The sequence below is a fragment of the Narcine bancroftii genome, chromosome 5 (assembly GCF_036971445.1).
Source record: "Narcine bancroftii isolate sNarBan1 chromosome 5, sNarBan1.hap1, whole genome shotgun sequence".
NCBI lineage: Eukaryota > Metazoa > Chordata > Chondrichthyes > Torpediniformes > Narcinidae > Narcine > Narcine bancroftii.
In genome coordinates, this window is record NC_091473.1 from 48,723,647 (window position 1) to 48,744,078 (window position 20,432).

Sequence of the window (20,432 nt, forward strand, 5' to 3'; positions counted from 1 at the left end):
TTGTCACATTATACCTGGTACTGTGACAAGTGTTCGCTTTCATGACCAATTTTGCAAATCAACTCTAACATACATACAACGATACATGAGAGAAAAGAAAAAGCACACTTCCAGAGTACATAATGAATACGATTCATTCAGAAGCCTGATGACTGTGGGGTGAAACAGTCTTTAAGCCTGCTGCTATGTGATTTCAAACATTTGATCCTTCTCCCTGATGGGAGGAGGGAGAAGACAGTTTGTCTGCTGGATCCTATAGCTTGGTGGCTGCCTTTCCTAGGCAGTGGGAAGTGTAGATGGAGTTGAAAAGCCTGGATAGAATAGACATGGAGAAGCTGTTTCCAGCATTGGAGAGTCCAAGACCAGAGGGCACATCTCAGAATAAAAGGATGTCCACTTAGAACAGAGAGGAGAAATTTCTTCAGCCAGAGGGCAGTGAATCTATGAAATTTGTTGCCACTAATGGCTGTGGTGGCCAAGCCACTGGACTGATTTGAAGCAGAGGTTGATAGGTGCTGGATTAGTGAGGGTGTCAAAAATTATGGGGAGAAGGCAAGAGAATGGGATTAAGAGGAAAAATACATAGGCTATGATTCACATGGCAGAGCAGACTTGTTGTGTCAAATGGCCTAATTCTGCTTCTAAGTTTGATCTTATGATATACGAGAAGTATCAGACCATTCCATCCATCAGGTCTGCTCTGCCATGCGAATCATGGTTTGAGTATTTTTCCTCTAAACCCATTCTCCTGCTTTTTCCCCCCATCCACTCTTCGTCATTGGCCCAATGGCCCCAAACCAACTCAACCTTCCTAAGCAGATTGCTCCTCACAGCCCAAGGTGAAGCAATGGACTCTGCATCCAAACCCCTCAACACTATGCTTGGGATAGCCAGTGATGTGACCTAAACCTAATTAATGTATTTGAATATGACATTTCATCCTAAATTTAGGAACCAAATACAGATGGGGGTTTCTTGATTTTATGCATATAATTTATTAAGATCAATAAATCATTGAAGTCAATTCATTTTAACGTATTCAAGTTAATTTATTATGCTTTAATAATTTTTTTAAATTAGTTAAAGCCTATTGAATGTTTTTAAAAAGATCAGCATTGTTGCAATGGGGGATTTGGCTAATCCAGTTTTTTTTTAACCTTAAAAATCTATGAGATTTTAATTAATTCATCTGGCATCATTTGAGAATAATTCCAAATTTCTCTCACCCAAATTTCACTCAAAAAAATAGTCTGGCTCTAATTCTAAGGCTCCTCCGCTAATTCCTAGTGTGATGACACTCTTGCTGGCTTGAGAGGCTGATGTCATCAGCCGATAATGTCCTGGATCCACAGCCCAGTGAACTGATTTCCCTCTCTCTTTCTCCTCAGTGCTGGTTCTTGTAACTATGAGCCTTATCACTGCATAGAAATCTACGAAAATAAACCCACACTCTCACACACTGGGGGATCAGCATTATCCCCCACCCAACCCTTGATTGGTTACATCTGTAACTTGAGGGCTTCAGTTCAAACTAACCCTTGTCCCCAGCATATGAGCAGTAGAGCAGAGGAAGCTCAAAGGAACATCTGGAAAACATCTGTGGCAACATTTTTTCTTTAATTTTATTTCTGTGTAAATATTCCACCCCTAACACTATCCAGGCCATAACATACTGTACACTTAGACAATTCCCAATGCTCCTCAAAGAGCCTGCAGTCTGTAAACAGCCTGAACTAAGACTTGCATTTACGTTCTTTCCGCAAAAAACTTGGAAGCTCAGACAAGTCCAACGATATTGTCCTTTGGAGTTTCACTCTGCCTGTGAGTCAAGAATTCCAAACCAACATCCAACTTTGCCAGTCCTAAACACATTTCACAGACAACACACACAGTCCAGTTTACAAAGCATCCAAAAAAGTGGTCCAGGAAAGTGGCTGGAAATTTATTTTTATTTATATTTTCCAATGAGTTTGGCATTCATAGGTTTTGTCACACTTGGCCCAACTCCTGCCACTTTTCCTCTGAATGAGAAAGCTGACGATTCGATTCTCACATCAGCCATTCAAGAAGAAATGTTTATGCTGACACTCCCAGTGGAGACCAAGGTGCCACATTTTGGATGAAGTGCTTCACTAAAGTTCTATTTACCTTTGCAGGTGGATGGATAACACTGGATCAGTGGTGAGTACTTTCAGGTGTTCCAGCCAATTTTTTTCCCCTCAAAGAGTACCCAAGGAAAAATTACCATTTGAACATGATTACATTATGGGAGCTTGCTGTGCACAAATTGTCAGTTACATTTCTTTCATAAGGAGAGGGACCACCTGAATCTTGCTGTCTAAAACATACTACAATCCTTTCCTGAACTCAAGCCCTTCAGAAGATAGAGACGCTTCTGCTTAAGATGACACCACAGTGCAGTTGATTAACAAGGTTTAGACCCATGATAAAGGAATGGCAAGATATTTCCAACCCAGTCACATGTACTAAGTGAGAAAGTTCATTTTGTGAGCAGTCCAACTAGTCAACCCATACATCTTCTGGCTATCCATCCCATAGGATGATGATGGATTCTCTTCAGTTAGTGGGGTTTGGTGTGAGGATACCCTACTCTTCAGAAAGGAACAACGTGTGCATGAATGGATTTAAGTGAGTAGAGGGTCCCACAGGTCCAGACCCACCCTCTCGACATCCCCTCCCAGAACCAGTGGCATGGTGAGGTCCTGGCTGGTGGAAGTTTTGTTGCAGTGAATGGCCAGGCCAAGCTTCGATGCAAGGGATACCCTTTCCATGCTTTATAGCACGTGTTTGCTAGATCACTCGCCAGGTCAAGTCACTCGTCTGAGTGCTTCTGGCACCATGTAACCCAATACCACCTGTTGCAAGGTTGGGTGGTCAGCGACCAAACTGGCTCCCTCACCAAGCTTGCCTGGTGAGGAGGGTGGCTGGACACCCTGCAGGATGAAAAACAAGACCTGTCAAAGGGAAGATGATCCCTCTTGAAGGGTCAACAACCCATACATAGTACAACAGTAAAACCACAGTGCAGAGTCAGAACAGAGCAAAGGCAACATTATTTAACTCATGCGAGGTCTGTTCTAGAGTCTGATCATATGGGAAAGAAACTGTTGTTGAATCTTCCACCTGGGTATGTTGAACTTTCTGGCATTCAACACCAAAATCCATAGCTTCAGATAACCAGGCATTACTGCTCAAGTCAGAACTTGTGTCAGCATTTCTCGGCCTGTGACCCTCAGACCACTGGTAGCCTGTCGGTTTGTTATAGGTGGTCCTCGGCAAAAATGTAGAATCATATATCAAGGAACAGGCCCTTCAGCCCAACACATTAATGTTGACATTCTGGGCTAGTGAATTTGGTATCTATCCTTCTAAACCCTTCCTACCCAGACATCAAATGTCTTAAGTTGTTGAATGGGTGAAACAAAATTTTTAGCAGCCACTGACCTGGACAAACTGGATTACATTATATCAGACAACAGCTGGTGGAGTCACACAGTTATAAGTCTAAAAACAGGACCTATGACTCCACACATCCATGTTGACCATTAAATATCCATTCATATTAATCCTATCTACCAGATCTGTGACCTTGGCACTGAGAGAGAGTCCACCATCCCAGGTGCTATGGAAACGTTAACTGTTTCCTCTTTCCACAAATATTGCCCATTTTGTCAGAATCAGAATTTCTTGTCATGAACAGGTCACAAAATTTGTTATTTTTGCAGCAACATCAAAGTATTAATATTCATATAAACAAAAATACTGCACGAAAAGTCAATGTAAGGCAGTGTCTTTAGTTCATTGATCATTCAGGAATCTGTTGGCAGTGGGGAAGAAGCTGTCCTTGTGTCTTTAGGCTCCTGTACCTTTCTCCCAATAGTAGCAGAGTGAAGAGGGGATGGCCTGGATGATGGGGGTCTTTGAGGATAGAGGTTGCTTTCTTAAGACACTGCCTCATGTAGGTGTCCTCAATGGTGCCTGTGATGTCACAGGCTGAGTTAACAATCCTCTGGAGATTTTTCTTGACCTGAGCATTGGCGCCTCCATACCAGTGATGCAACCCGTGAGAATACCCTCCACAGTACACCTGTGAAAGTTTTTGATAGTATTCGGTGACATACTGAATTGCCTCAGACACCTCACAAAGTATAGCTGCTGGCGAGCCTTCTTCATAATTGCATCAACTTGGAGACTCCAGGACAGATTCTTCTAGATGCTGACACCCAGGAAATTGAAGTTCTTGACCCTCTCTACTGCTGAGCCCTCGATGAGGACTGGTTTGTGTTTTCCTGACTTCCTCCTGAAGTCCACAATCATCTCCTTAGTTTTGCTAACAATGAGTGCAAGGTTGTTGGTGTGACACCACTCAACAAGCTGATCTATCTCCCTCCTGAATGCTTCCTCATTGGCGCTTGTGATTCTGCCGACAACTCTGGTGTCATCAGCAAACTTGTAGATGGCATTGGAATTGTCTCTGGCCACACAGCCATTGGTGTATAGTGAGCAGAGCAGTGGGCTAAGCACGCATCCTTGAGGTGTGCCTGTGTTGATAATCAGTAAGGAGGAGACGCTTTTACCAATTCATACTGACTGTGGACTTCCGATAACGAAGTCGAGGATCCAGTTGCAATGGGAGGATGTAGTGTCCCAGGGTTTGGAACTTGTTCACAAGCACTGAGGGAATAATGATGTTGAAGGCTAATGTCTATGAAGAGCAGCCATATGCATAAGTTGCTGTTTTCGAGGTGATCCGAGCTGAGTGGAGAGCCAGTGATATTGTATCTGCTGTGGAGCGATTGAGACAATATGTGAATTGCAGCGGGTCCAGTGTTTTGCTTAGGTATGTGTTAATTCTGACCATGACTAAACTCTCATCACAGTAGGTGTTAGTGCTACTGGGCATCAGTTATTGAAGCAGCTCACACTATTCTTCTTGGGCACCGGGATCATTGATGCTCTTTTGAAACAGGTGGGAACCTCTGACTGCAGCAGTGAGAGATTGAAAATTTCCGTGAACACTCCAGCTAGTTAGTTAGCGCAGATTTTCAGTACCCAACCAAGTATGCCATCAGGGCCTGATGGCTTGCGAGGGTTCACCCTCTTGAATGATGTTCTAACGTTGACCTCAGAGACAGATATCATAGGGTCCTCGGCCTTTGCAGGGATTCTCGTAGGCACTGTTAGGTTCTCCTTCTCATAGAGGGCATAGAAGGAGTTCAGCTCATCGGGAAATGAAGCATTACAGCCATCTATGGTAGAATGCTGTCGGAGTATTCTTTGCCTTGATCTAACAGAACCAAGATACAGAGCAGAAGCCGTAAAGGATTGGCATCAGAGGAAGTGATGGGAGTTTGTGTGATGGACACAAGTGAAAAATAGAACTCTTAACCGGGATATCACAACTCCCTCAAGCTGGTGAGGAGGAAAGATTAAATTAATCTAGAACTGGGGGGGGACAAAGCCTCAAGATTTTGGGAGCCAATTTATGGTAGATGTGAGAAGGAATTGCTTCTCCTTCCTACAGAATTCTCTGCCCAAGGTAACAGTAGAGGCTGCCTCATCAAATATACCTAAGTCACAAATATGCTGTGAAGAATAAGGGAATTGAGGGTTTTGGATAATAGGCTAGTGGATTTGAGTCCATGGCCAGATCGGCCATGATCATATTGAACGGTAGAGCAGTCTCGACAGGCCAGATGGCTGACTCCTGTTCCTGATGTTATTAGCATTGAAGGTGAAATGATGGTGTGTCTGCAAGGGCAGGCGGTGAGACGGGAATCACAAATGGAATGGTGAAACCTACCCTGGCCTTTGGTGATGGGGACTATGTCCCGGGCAGAGGGAGAGCGACAGTAGATTCGTCCATCCATTATCCGACCCTCTGTCTCCGTAAAGTCCTCAAACGAACAGTTGACTCCAGTGGAAAGGTCAGGAACATTGCGAGTTTGCAGAATTAACTGGAGAGTGTGAGGGAGGGGAGGAAAGTACATGGGAGTGTGTGTATGTGTGTGATAGAGACAGCGAGGGAAGGAGGGGAAGAAGAGGGGAGAGAGTGTGCAAGAATGAGAGAGAGGGAGGAAAGGGAAAGAGAGGGAGGATATAGAGAGAGAGACAATTGGAAAGTGGGAGAGTTACAGAGGGGGAGAGAAGGGATGAGAAAGGAGATAAAGGAAATGGAGAGGGGTGTAAAGGGAATAAAGAGGATGGAGAGAAGGGGGAAGAGGGTGAAAAAATGGAGAACATTTTTAAAAATCAATTGACAATTCAATCCACCATTGCCCAGAAGCACAGGACAACGATCCCCAGTTACCATTTCATTGGTCATCTCCCATTCACCTCTCCCCATCAGCTCAGCTTCTCGAAGCCCTGAATGACCTTGTGGTTGAGGACAGCACCAGACAGATTCAAGGAACACCACCCCATCTGGAACTAAGTTTGGCACAGTGATTGGCACCACGGATGCCCATTCCATGGCAGTTGGAACTGTGAACCCCCATTCTCTCCACTGCGGTTGGCAGTTTGGATACTCACTCTCCCCATTGTGGTTGGCACTGTGAACACCCACTCTCTCCACCTTGGGTGACACTGTGGACACCCATTCTCCCCACCATGGTTGGCACTGTGGACACCCATACCACTGCAGTTGGCACCATGAGCACTCACTCCACCACAGTTGGCACCATGAGCACTCACTCCACCACAGTTGGCACCATGGACAATCCACTGCATTTGGCACCATTGTCACTCACATCATCACAGTTGGCACCCTGGACACCCACACCACCACAATGGCATTGAGGACACACCCACCACCACAGTTGGCACTGTGGACACTCACACCACTGCAGTTAGCACTATGGACATCCACTCTCCCCACCAGGGTTGTCACCATGGACATCCTCTTTCTGCTCTCCCACCACCATTTCTACTGTGAACACCCACTCGCTCCATCATGGTTGCAAACTATACTGGAGAGAGGCTGAGTGATGACCCATCCAATGGTCAGAGTTTAGAAATTGCTGGTGCTCTAAGGGACATATGTTTCCCTGCACACTGCAGTTTGAAGGGCTGCATTCTTTCTCCAAATGCCTGAAACTGGTCTGATGTCCATGGAGAGCAATGCCAGGGGAAGGCGGGGGAGGTTTATCGGGCGAGATTCAGATGGCAAAAATCATGTCGATTATTGTCCTGACCTCCCTCACCCACCTCTCCATAACCAAAGAATAAAACAAGCAGCTTCTGCTGAGTTCATTCAAGAGGCCAGCCCCAGCTGGTGAAGTGCCAAGTTCACAGCCAATCCCCATCAGTGCCCTGGAGAAATGTGCATAGAGTTTATTCCAAATAAACTTTGGATTTCAGCCTGAACAATCTACTTTCTCTGGAAAACATTCCACACACACTTTCAAACACACATGCACAGGCCCTCGTATTTACTCTGGCACGCATTTGGGGAAGGATGAGGAGTACACAGTTTTCATGATTGGACTAACACTGATGAGGGTACACGAGTTCCAACCCCCACCAAAGCAGTTAGGGATTGTCACAGAAACCCATCTGGTTCACTATGTGTCTGGCAGGGGAGGAAATATCCTGTCCTTCCCAGCCTGACCAGATGGTGTGGCCCTCCAATGTGGTTGATGTGTGGCTGGCTCCTCTGTTCAGGGACAACAGGGGATGGGCTATTAATGTTGGCATTAGTGATGCCCACATCTCATAAAGTAAATAACAAGAACTCAAATTTTCCAGAAACATCACTCAAAGCTGGACCCTTCTGCTTCAAGGCCCATTCCCACTGTAACTTCCCATCCAGGTTCCACACCACCCCAACAGGGTAATATCTCACCAGCCCTTCATCATCAACATAAGCAGTGTTTTCCCCCTGAGGTTGGAAGAGAAAAGAACTAGAGGACATGGGTTAAGCGTGAAAGGTGAAATGTTTAAAGGGGAAACTTTTTCATGCAGTGGGGGGTGAGAGGGTGGAATGAGCTGCAAATGGGAACTCTGGGCTTAATTTTGACATAAGAAAAATTTGGATAGGTACATGGATGAGGGTGGTATGGAGGGCGATGGTTCCAGTGCACGTCTATGGGACGAGGCAGAAAAATAGTTTGGTACAGCCTGTTTCTTTTCTGTGGCATTCCATGGTTCTATGATCCCTGGGTCTAAATCCAGGAGCTGCTTCTTCACCACTCTGTGGGAGCACATTCATCAGGACTGGAGTGGCTAAAGGAGGTGGCTGTATCTCAACGTCCCAAGGGTGGTTAGGGATGGGCAATCAATGCTGGCTTTGATATCTCCAAAGAATGCAAATCCAAAAATGCTTCTCCTTGCACAACAAAGTGGGGAGTGCGCCTCACTCACCAGAACTTCGGAGGTGGTGACGGAGATGTTTCGAGGTCGGACGCTCAGCTGCACACACTGCCGCAGGTTGGAGGCAAAGCGTTGATATTCGTTCGCCCGGTCGCATTTGTCCTTGCGGGAGCACCTGAACAGGAACAAAGAGTCAAAGGTCACTGGCTAACCCCTACATCCCACAGGCAAGTGCGCGCAGCCAGCAGACCCGTGACCTCACACTGCCAGGGTCCTGTGTTCAGTACTGACCTATGCTGCCTCCCTCTGATAGCTTTGGCTCTTCCTTTACACCTTCCCCCAACCTCCCCACCAACTCCCCCCCCCCCCCACCCCACACACTGCCATAAGACATGGGGCTTGGGCAGATAATTGGCCACTGTAATTGCCTTTAGTGGTAGAACCTGAGGCAAGCTGTGGGAAGAATTAAACAATGGGGATAATGTAGGATTAGTGTGGAATGGTGCTGGATGGGCCACCCAGACTAAGTGGGCAATATTCTTTGAGCCTATATCATTGGATGCCAAATTCTGAGCAGTGGGCAAGGCCCACAGCTTGTACCCTTTCCCAGCCCGAGAAATCTTTTACCAACTATGGGTCTCAGTTTGACCTTGTCAATCAAGCAGTCACATCCTCCTTCCTTCCCCAGTTTTAAGCACCACAAACACATCTAGTCCAAGTCAATGAACCCAATACTTGGTGATCTCCAGCAGCCAACCCCCTTCCCTTCCTTCTCCCATCAGAGAGCTACCTTCTCCCCATCACTTCTCAGCTACCCTTCCACCCGGCTTCCAAATATAACTCTTACTTGTTAGCCTCTGCTTCCATCCCCACCCGCCCTTTCCTCCCTCCTCTCCTCCCCCACCACATTTTTATTCAAATGTCCGCCTGATTTTTGACTGTCCAGAAGAGGGGCTCAGGCCCAAAATGTTGACTGCCTTTTAATTTCTGCTGATGCCATGTGACCTGCACTTGCACAGAAAATTAGAGTCTATTTCTGGTTGCTGTATCTATGGCCCCTTTCAACTTGCAAATGATCCCAGGAATTAACCATCAATTGGCCTTCAAAGTGCCTAGTAAGAAAGCAAAATCAACTCAACGCCGGCATCAGATGGTGTCATCTCACGCCAGGGATTGATGGCCTCGACCCCTAGTATAACCCCTGGCGTCTGCTGACGCCAGCATTGCAATCAGGCAAGTGTGAAACGGGTAATTGCATTGTGGGATTGAAATTACCCAAGTTTTTGCGTAAATGCAGGAATGTGAAGGAAGAAAAGATTAAAATGAAGATATAAACTTTGCCGTGGGAAAGTCACAGCAGGAGAGAGAGAGAGAGAGAGAGAGAGAGAGAGGAAATAAATAGCAAAAAGTAGCAATAGCGGACAGTTTTTAACAGCGTGGGGAAAATTGGTAGCAATATACTGCAAAATTTATAAAGACAGTGGGATAAAGCAATAGTAGACCTGACTTCCCACAATGCTGTGTGACAGAGAAACCCCTCCATGAATACTCCATGCATGCAGCTGGGGATACATCCCTTTCTCTGCCGCATAGAATTCTGGGTGGGTAGGTCCACCATCACTTTTTATATAGGAACAGGAGTAGGCCAAAAATGGCCCATTGAGCCTGCTCCGCCATTCAATACGATCATGGATGATCTAATTTATGACCTAACTCCACCTACCTGCCTTCTCCCCATATCCCCTAATTCCTCTATCATGTAAAAATTTATCTAACCGAATTTTAAAAATGTTTAATGAGGCAGCCTCAACCATTTCCCTGGTTAGAGAATTCCAAACATTCACTACTCTCTGGGAAAAACTATTTTTCCTCATCTCTGTCCTAAATCTATTCCCCCGAATCTTGAGACTGTGTCCTCTCATTTTAGTTTCCCCGGCCAGCTCAAAAAACCTTCCTACATCTATCCTATCCATACCCTTCATAATCCTTTATGTTTCTATAAGATCTCCTCTCATTCTTCTGAACTCGAGTGAATACAATCCTAGATGATTTAATCTTTCTTCATAAGTCAACCCCTTCATCCCAGGGATCAACCTAGTAAACCTCCTCTGAACCGTCTCCAAAGCCAGTATATCCTTCCTCAAATATGGAGACCAGAACTGGACACAGTACTCCAGGTGCTGTCTCACCAGTACCTTATAAAGTTGCAACATTACCTCCCTACTCCATGGTATTTATAAATTGCACACGATAGTGCTACCAACTTTCCCACGCTATATAAATTGAGCGCTATAGCACTACCAACTTCCCCACCCTGTTGAAAAGTTGTCCACTATTGCTAGCAATTTCTCTTATAAAGTTTATATAGGTCAGCAAAACAACAGGGGCTGAAGGGCTCATACTGTGGTGTACATAAAGCTTAATTATACTATAATTAGGCATGATTAATTTTGTTCAAATATAAGATCATAATATAAAGATCAAGATTTAGAGCAGGTCCACCATCACTCGATGCATTATGATGTCACCGGTAGAAGGTAGAACAAGTCCTCACCCTGGGGACGTCTCCTTGCAAGTGTGAATGCGGGCAGTGTCCCAGTTAGGAGTGGTCAAGTGTGAAAAGCCAAACCCCCCCCATTCCAATCCCAGGACTCTGAACTGCCAATTTAGTGGGATGCAAGTGTGAAAAGGGGCTTATAACTTGAGTGCACCTATCCGAGATAGGCACATGGATGCAAGGTAAATAGCGGCATGAGTGTGAAGTTTGGAAGGTTGGAGGAATTCAGCAAGTCACACAAAATCCATTGAAAGCAAAGACATAGAGCCATCAGGTTTGAAAAAGCTCAGGCCCGAAGCATTGATTATATATGTGTGTTTCTTGTGGACGCTGTGTGACCTGTTGAATTCCTCCAGCACTTACGTATATTAACTATAATCAAGGCATCTGCAGACGTCCTTGAATAAATGACTACATTTAGACGTAGAGCATGGTAACTAGAATTTCCGGCCCACAAGTCCATACCCACCAAATACTCCAATTGCCCTAGTGATCTGCATGGTTTTTGGAATGTGGCAGGAAACCAGAGCAGAAAGAGAAAATGTCCTTGCAGACAGCGCCAGATTCGAGCCCAGGTTGCTGGTGCTACAAAAGGGAATTTTTTTTTGTTTCACATGGATGAGATTCTCCCCCCCCGCCCCCCCCCCCCCCCCCCCCCACCCACAGTCCAAAGCAGAACATATAAGTTTATAAAGGTGCAGACATGAAGGGACAGGTCACAGCAAAGTGCCAGGAGGTCATTCACCCCACCAGGTGGCTGTGCTCCATTCAAGCCTCCATTTCCTCCTTTTAATTCACCTTCATCCCATCCTTTCATTCCCTTCCCCGGCAAAATGCCTTTCAACTTAACTGCTCCCTGTGGTATATTCACTCAATAGACTTTTCTGCCTAATATCCTGTCAAACGCATTGCTGATTATTTTGTATTGACAGGGTCAGTATCTTTCAAGTCAATTTACAAGCAGACCCATCAGCACAGTAGTGGGCAAAATGATGGAATCCATTATTAAGGATGTAATAGCGGAGCATATGACTAGCAGAGAAGGGATCGGACAGAGTCAACATGGATTTACAAAAGGTAAATCGTCCTCGACAAATCTATTGGAATCCTTTGAGATGGTGACAGGTAAAATAGATGGGGGAGAACCAGTGGATGTGGTGTACCTGGACTTCCAAAAGGCCTTCGATAAGGTCCCACATAAACGACTGGCTTACAAAATCAAGGCTCATGGGATTGGGGGCAAAGTATTGATGTGGATTGAGAACTGGCTGGCAGGTAGAAGACAGAGAGTTGGGATAAATGGCTCGTTTTCTGAGTGGCAGGCGGTGACCAGTGGGGTGCCACAGGGATCTGTACTGGGACCCCAGCTGTTCATAATTTACATTAATGATCTGGATGAGGGGATTGGATGTAATATCTCCAAATTTGCAGATGACTCTAAGCTAGGAGGGGTTGTGTGCACAGAAGAGGGGGTCAGGAAGCTTCAGTGTGATTTGGATAAATTGAGGGACTGGGCAGATACATGGCAAATGCACTACAATGTGGATAAATGTGAGGTTATCCACTTTGGTAATACAAACCGGAGGGCAGATTACTATTTGAATGGCAATAGATTAAGAGATGGGGAAGTGCAGAGAGACCTAGGGGTACTTGTACACCAGTTTCTGAAGGCGAGCATGCAGATACGGCAGGCGGTTAAAAAGGGAAATGGTATGTTGGCCTTCATATCAAGAGGGTTTGAGTATAGGAACAAGGATACCTTACTGCAGCTATACAGGGCCTTGGTGAGACCCCACCTGGAGTATTGTGTGCAGTTTTGGTCACCTTATCTAAGGAAGGATGTTCTTGCAATGGAAGGAGTGCAGAGGCGATTCACCAGGCTGATACCTGGAATGGCAGGAATGACTTATGAGGAAAGATTGCGCAAATTGGGATTGTACTCGCTGGAGTTTAGAAGATTGAGAGGGGATCTCATAGAGACATATAAAATTCTAGCAGGACTGGACAGAGTGGATGCAGATGGGATGTTTCCAATGATGGGAAAATCCAGAACCCGGGGCCATGGTTTGAGGATAATAGGCAAACCATTTAGGACCGAGATGAGCAGGAATTTCTTTACCCAGAGGGTGGTGAATCTGTGGAATTCATTGCCACAGAGGGCAGTAGAGGCAGGTTCATTAAATATATTTAAGAGGGAATTAGGTATATTTCTTCAGTATAAGGGTATTAAAGGTTACGGAGAGAAGGCGGGGACGGGGTACTGAACTTTAAGATCAGCCATGATCTCGTTGAATGGCGGAGCAGGCTCAAAGGGTCGAATGACCTACTCCTGCTCCTAGTTTCTATGTTTCTAAGACATAAGAGCAAGAGTCGGCCATCTGGCCCATTGAGCCTGCTTCACCTTCAATGAGGAGCTCCACCGACCCGCCCTTTCCCCATAACTCTTGATTCCCCTACTACCCAAAAAAATCTGTCTTAAATATATTTACTGAGGCAGCCTTCAGTGCTTCCTTGGGAAGAGAATTCCACAGATTTGCTACTCTCTGGGAGAAGCAGTTCCCACTCATCTTCATCCCAGTATACTCTCCAAATCTCTAGTTCTATTCTCACCTGTGGGTGGAAACAATTTTCTTGTTCTTATCTTATCTATCCCTTTCATATTTTTATGCTTCAACATAAAGGAATCTTAATTTTAATATTAAAGGGTGGCATGGTTAGCCTAGCAGCCAGTGCCATGGTATTACAGTGCCAGCAACCCAGGTTGGAATCCACCGCAGTCTGTAAAGCGTTTGCACGTTCCCCGTGTCCTTCCTGGGTTTCCTCCCACCTTCAAAAGATGTATGGACTTAGTAGGTTAATTGATCATATGGGTGTATTGGGTGGCGTGGACTCGTGGATGGATGGGGCTATTACCTGTTGAAAAATGTTTTTAAATTTATAGTCTACTCACCTATTCTTTCATAATCTTGTTTCTGGCAGGAAGATTCAACTTTCTCCTCTCTGGGTGGCAAAGGCAACAGCAGAGAAATAGACCCTTCTGCCCATATTTTCCCTGCCCCCTCAAGGTCCGTAGCCTGCTTGTCAAGGCTGTGAGAGCCTCTATTTCCACCACCTCTCAATTGCATTCCAGACCTGGTGATAAAATCCCCCTCTAAATCTCCACTTCTCACACTCAACTCACATCCTCTTGTCTCCTCCCTATGTGAGAGAAAAAAAAACTATTTTCCCCACCACACCCTATCCATCCCATCATAATTTTGTATGCCTCTCTCACATGTCACACCAACCACCTCTGTTCATTGGACAACAAGCCCAGCCAATTCAGTTGTTCCAGCTCTAAATCCACAGAAAGAGTCATGGGTACCGTAACCACTCACCCAGTTCTGATTGTTCCCACAATTTCATGGAAAGTGAAATCTGTCAGTGAACACCTCACTCACCAATGGAACCATTGCCCCTTGCCTCCATGACTGGGATCTCTTCGTCTGCCCAATCAGTGGAGCTGTTTAGCTTCAATCTTGGAGGACAAAATCTGTAATAATTGTGTGACCTCCTGCACTGAAAATTCTATGCCCCAGCCAGAGCTCAAAATCATCTTCCTGTGTCTATTTGTTCCACAGTAAATAATTTATAGTCAATTCTTGTCTCAGCAGACACAATCCTCTTTAAAACCAAGGCACATGATATTAAGGTATGTCAAGCTCTGTACAGCTATTGAAGACGCAATGTCACCTTGTTTAAACAGAGAAACAGCGGCAACTAAATAATTAATGTCCCAATTTAAATAATCACAGTTTAAGATAGGGATCGCACTGCTGTGAAACTAGGTGGTCAAACATCATTGGTATATTCACTACATGAATCTAAAGCCAATTATAGAGCAAAACATTAACGGGAAGGGTTTTCTCAACTTTGATTGCCAACGTCAATCAGGAGATAAGCTCGAGAGAAAATTCTCAAAGACTGCAAAAGTGACAATTCAATTTGCAGGCAGGGCTATGGTGATTGGCTAACTTCCTTGTCAATCAACCAGATCACTGTATAGGACTTTGATATGATGAGCAACAATCCTCCATTCATTATATTTTTGTGGAAAAAGTCACTGATTTTATTGTGAACAGGTGCTGTTCTTTGCTTCCTCATCTCGAAGCAATCTCTGCTTAACGTCAATTGATCCCCCCGCCCCCTCCCCCTCCATCTTGATTTCTTTTTCCCTGTAACATTTGCTTTAAGGAAGGACATATGGCAGACGCACCCTCCATCCTCAAAATCTATTTCCTTGCTATTAAAATCCATTAGTCCCCTTGTTCTAGTCTCGCCTGCCAGTGGAAACAACTTCCCAGCTTCTATCTTATCTCTCTGGTTAAAAAAAACATGTCTCACAAAAAAATATGCTCACACCTTGTTGACGGGTCCAGGTCTGAAACATTACTTACCCTTTACTTCCTACAGATAACGTGTGACCCACTGAGTTTCTCCAGCACTTTCGTGCAATGACTCAGAAAGCTCCTTTAAACTTTCACCTTAAACCAATTCCCTCGAGTATCCACTATGGGATACAGACTCCTATTGTCTACCTTATCTATACTATTCATAAGCTTTTAACCTATCAGTTCTCTCATCAGCCTGTGACACTCCAGGGGGAAAAAAAAATCCAAGTTCATCCAACTTCTCTTCATAGATGATGTTCTCCAGTTCTGGCAACAGCCTGGTGAACCTCAATGAAGCCTCCACATTCTTCCTGTAGCACAGCAACCAGAATCCAGGGCACAACACAAGTACAGAGGCAGTGACCACGGTTCAAATCCAATACTCTGTGTAAGGAGTTTGAATGTTCTCCCTTGACCTGCATGGGTTTCCCCCTGGTGCTCTACGGGGCTTGTCGGATAATTGAGCAGCTAAGGTCTCAATGGGCAGAATCAGACTCTACATTGTTGCATGTTTAAATTTTAAAAAGTTAAACTCCAACCAATATTCCACACGTGGCTTAACATGAGTTGAATGCAGCTGCAACATGACTTCTAGACTTTTATAGGCAGTACCCCAACTAATGAAGGCAAGCATGCCACTCACCTTCTTTAGCATCCTTTCAACTTAGAGCTTCAGAGTTTTACAGCATGGAAAGAGGCCCTTCAGCCCAACTTGTCCATGCTGACCATACCCCTCTAGGGTAGCATGGTTAGTGCAATCCTGTTACAGTGCCAGTGGCCAGGACTCTAATCCCGTGCTGTCTGAAGGTGTTTGTGTGTTCTCCCCATTCCACATGGGTTTCCTCCAGGTGCTCCGGTTTCCTCTCACCCTCCAAATCGTACCAGGGGTTGCAGGTCAATTGGTGTAATTGCAGTAGGGACTCATGGGCTGAAAGGTCTGTTACCATGTTGTATGTCTAAATTTAAAACTAAGTTTAAACCTTTCCTGTTGATGTATCTGTCTAAATGACTTGCAAATATTACAATTATTCCCAACTCTACCACTTCCGCTGGCAGATCATCCCATTGACCCTCCACAAGGAAGGTGCCACTCAGGTTCCCTTTTAATTCTTTCCCCTTCACCTTTGCCCTCTCAGTTTTGAAAAGGACTATGGCTATTTAATTTATCTATCCCCTTTATGATTTTACAGACCTCTATAAGGTCTCCCCTCAGTCTCCTACACTCCAAGGAGAAAATTCCCTGCCTATGAGGTGATAGGTCAAACTTGAAGACAGAGTACATGATTAACGGTAGGATTCTTAAGAGTGGGGAAGAACAGAGGGACCTTGAGGATCAATTCCATGCATCTTTTAAGTTTGCCGTACAGGTTGATAGGATAGTTAAGGTGGCCTATGGTATTCTCGGCTTCAGTAGTCAAGGAATTAAGTCATGAGGTGATGTCGTAGCTCTATAAATACCCGATGTGACTACACTTTGAATATTGTGTTTAGTTCTGGTCACCTCATAAAAAAAGGATGTAGAATCTATGGAGTGGGTGCAGAGGAGATTTACCAGGATATTTGTTACCTGTATTGGAAAATATGTCTGATGAGGCAAGGTTAGCAGAGCTAGGGATTTTCTCTTTGAAGCAAAGGGCAATGAGAGGCAACTTAATAGGGCTCTACAAGATTCTGAGAGGCATAGATAAGGTGGACAGCAACATCTTTTTCCCAAGGCAGGAATAGCAAACATCAGAGGACAACTGAACAAATTGAAGTGAAGAAAGTTGAGAGCAGACATCAGGGATAAGTATTTTTACACAGAGATGTGGGTGCTTGAAATGCCTTGCCCAGAGTGGTGGTGGAGGCTGGAGTAATAGGGGCATTTAAGAGATTCTTAGACAGGCTCATGGATAAAAGAAAAATAGAGGGCATGAGATGGGAGGGTCTTAGTTTTAGGTATATATAGGTCAGCATAATGTCATGGGCCGAGGGGCCTGTACTGAACTGCAATGTTCTATGTTCCCCCCACTGCTCCTTTTAACTCAAGCCCTCCATAGTCAGTAATCTGACGTGAATCTTGTCTGCGCCCTTTCCAGCATAATAATCTTTCCAGTAGCTGGGTGCCCAAAAATGCGCACAATACTCCTGGTTTGGTGTCATCCTATACAGTTCTAGCACATGTCCCTGCTCCTGTACCCAATGTACTTTGTTTTACCATGTTCAGGGAGATATGGGCTTGATCCCAAACTCTGAATTTCTCTCTTTTCACAAAGGGGTTTGAACATTAATACTGCTGCTCCTTCAATAGATGCTGCCTGACTTGCCAATTTCTTCCAGCATTTTCTACTTTTATTTCACACTTTCAGTGTCTGCAGGTTGTTTAAAATTCCTATTCTGCGGTAAGGTGCAGTGGTTCAGGGACTGCTCTTTGAATAGTTTTATCCACGGCTTAAAAACCTTCTGTACTAGCTAACTCCTCAGTGCATACATAGAATGACAGATAATTGAATAATGGTGCAGAAAGCCATTCAGCTCTTCAATCCTGCACCACCATTCAATACCACAATGTGACCTCAGTACCCTTACTCCTGGTTTTTCTTCACACCCCCTTGATCCCTTTAATGATAAGGGCTACATCTAACTCCCTTCTGAATATATCTAATGAATCGACCTCAACAACTTTAGAACATAGAACACTACAGCACGGTACCAACCCATATATTCCTTCCTAAAAAAAAAGTATTAAACCATCCCTACCCAGTAACCCTCTATTTTTCTTTCATCCATGTGTCTGTCTAAGAGTTTCTTAAATCCCCCTAATGTTTCAGCCTCCATCACCATCCTCTGGCAAAGCATTTCAGACATCCACAACTCTACGTAAAAAAAACACCTTGATGTCTCCCTTAAACTTCCCTCCCTTCACTTTCTACACATCCTCTGGTGTTTGCTACTCCTGCCCTGGGAAACAGATGCTGGCTGTCCACCCTCTTCTCATAATCTTGCAGACCTCTATTAAGTCTCCTCTCATCCTTCCACAGTCCAAAGAAAAAAACCCAAGACCTGCTAACCTTGCCTCATAAGACACGTTTTCCAATCCAGGCAATATCCTGGTAAATCTCCTCTGCACCCTCTCCATGACTTCCACATCCTTCCTGTAATGAGGTTACCAGACTGAACACAATACTCTCAGCAGAGATTTGTAGAGTTGCAACACAACCTCTCTACTCCTAAACTTTATCCCACTAGTAATGAATCCCAGCATCCCATGGGCTTTCTTAACTATCCTATCAACCTCTGCAGTGAACTTGAGGGATATATGGATTTGAACACCAGGGTCCTTCTGTTCCTCCAAACTCTTATGTAACCGACCATAACCTTCTGGTTTGTCCTTCCAAGATGCATCACCACATACTTATCTGGATTGAAATCCATTTACCACTTTTCTGCTCAACTCTGCATCCTGTCTCTATCCTCTTGTAATCTTTGACAACCTTCAGCTCCATCCACAACTCCTCCAACCTTCATATCATCCGCAAACTTACTGACCCATCTTTCCGCCTCTTCATCCAGGTCATTTATAAAAATCACAAAGAACAGGGGTGCCAGAACAGATCCTTGCGGCACTCCACTAGTCACTGACCTCCAGGCAGAATATTTTCCTTCCACTACTACACTCTGCTTTCGACCTGCAAGCCAATTATTTTATCCACACAGCCAAAGTTCCATGGATTCAATGCCTCGTGACTTTCTGAATGATCCTATCATGGCGGACTCTGTCAGATGCCTTACTTAAATCCACGTGGACCACATCTAATGCCTTACCCATCTGGCCCTGCGGACTTATCAATCTTAATGTTTTTAAGAAGATCCAACACTTCCTCTTTCTTAATTTCAACACTTTCCAGCACACTTCTGACCTCCCCCTGATCAAGGTCCATTTCTCTTGTGAATACTGAACAAAGTATTCATTTAGGACAGGGAGTTCCACAAGTTCACAACTTAGAGTTAAGAAGTTTCTCCTCATCCTGGTCCCATTGGCTTCCCCCTTCTCCTTCACCTGGCATTGGGAGTCGACCAAATGCTCAAAGTCCTGAACTTTGATCTGAACCCATGACTTCCAGCCACAAAGCACACAGTGAGCTAGGGCAAACACCACTCAGCACGCAATCCTTAGAGAGGTGGGACAGAGGAGGCCTGAGAAACTTTCAGATCTCACTCCTCAGGATGGAAGCAAGGAAAGGGTTAGTTCTCAGGGAGAAAACTTTAGCGCAATCCAATCTGCTTTCCATTTTTGGCAGAATTTGATGTGACGTGCTAAAAGCTGCCGACTCGACACTCACTGAAACATCTGACAGAGTGCATATGCTGCACTCCTGATTAAGCTGTCTTCCAGCGAGTAATAGTGAGGGCCCATTAACACAATCCATTTCATTTGGGCAGCAAAGAGGAGAATTGAGATAAGATGAATGTCATTTTCATTTGAAAACAGCAGTGGGACTTTTCAACATATTATAGCTCATCATAAACATCAGAACTTCCTCTGGAGGGGAAAGCTCATAAGCATTTCAATGGTCAGTTCAAGGTGGCATATGGTTCCAAGGCAGGAATGAATGCCTCACCTCACTGCTTAGCTTCTCTTGCTCCTCCCCATATCCTAACCTAGAGCATCCCCTCTACCCCTTCCCACCTTAACTCCTGCCTCCATCCCACTGTCGTTGCTGTGGGTGGCAAGGACCCAGGAATGGGCCATCCTCTGCAGGGTCCTACTAGCTGGCTGTGCCACCCAAAGCCCCGTAAGCAGCTCATCCATCAAGGGTGGGGGCTCCGAGGAAGGGAGTAAGGGTAGGACAATGCCCTACCTTGAGAAAAAGGCTGGGAGAGGACCCTACAGGGACCACAGCAGCAGACCAGCGATGGGCTCAGAGGCCAAAGGACTCACATTGAGCCGCAGATTACTGGAGACCAGCTCCCTGATCATATCAAGGTTTGGAAACCAGGAGTCGAGGAGAGAGACTTGGATGCCTGGAGCTTGGTTTCACTGCTGGAACGAAACTAAGGCCATGTTACAATGGAGGTTATGGGAGCTCAGGAATAGGGGGCAGGAACCATGGACACTCATTATCTCTGAGGGG

General features: G+C 45.1%; 1 protein-coding gene across 8 annotated transcripts in view; it reads right to left on the reverse strand.

The window, feature by feature from the left end:
* Nucleotides 1-20,432, reverse strand: part of LOC138763359 (plexin-A1-like) — a 339,669-nt gene that overhangs the window by 170,028 nt on the left and 149,209 nt on the right. For 7 of the 8 annotated variants that reach the window (XM_069937350.1, XM_069937352.1, XM_069937351.1 and 4 more), the window contains 2 exons: nucleotides 8,383-8,506; nucleotides 5,825-5,978 (listed from right to left, as the gene is read on the reverse strand). In XM_069937350.1, coding sequence (XP_069793451.1) covers nucleotides 5,825-5,978; nucleotides 8,383-8,506 — 278 coding nt within the window. Of the gene's footprint in view, nucleotides 1-1,931; nucleotides 4,807-5,824; nucleotides 5,979-8,382; nucleotides 8,507-20,432 lie in introns of those variants that run through there. The other variant, XM_069937357.1, reaches the window with a different exon arrangement.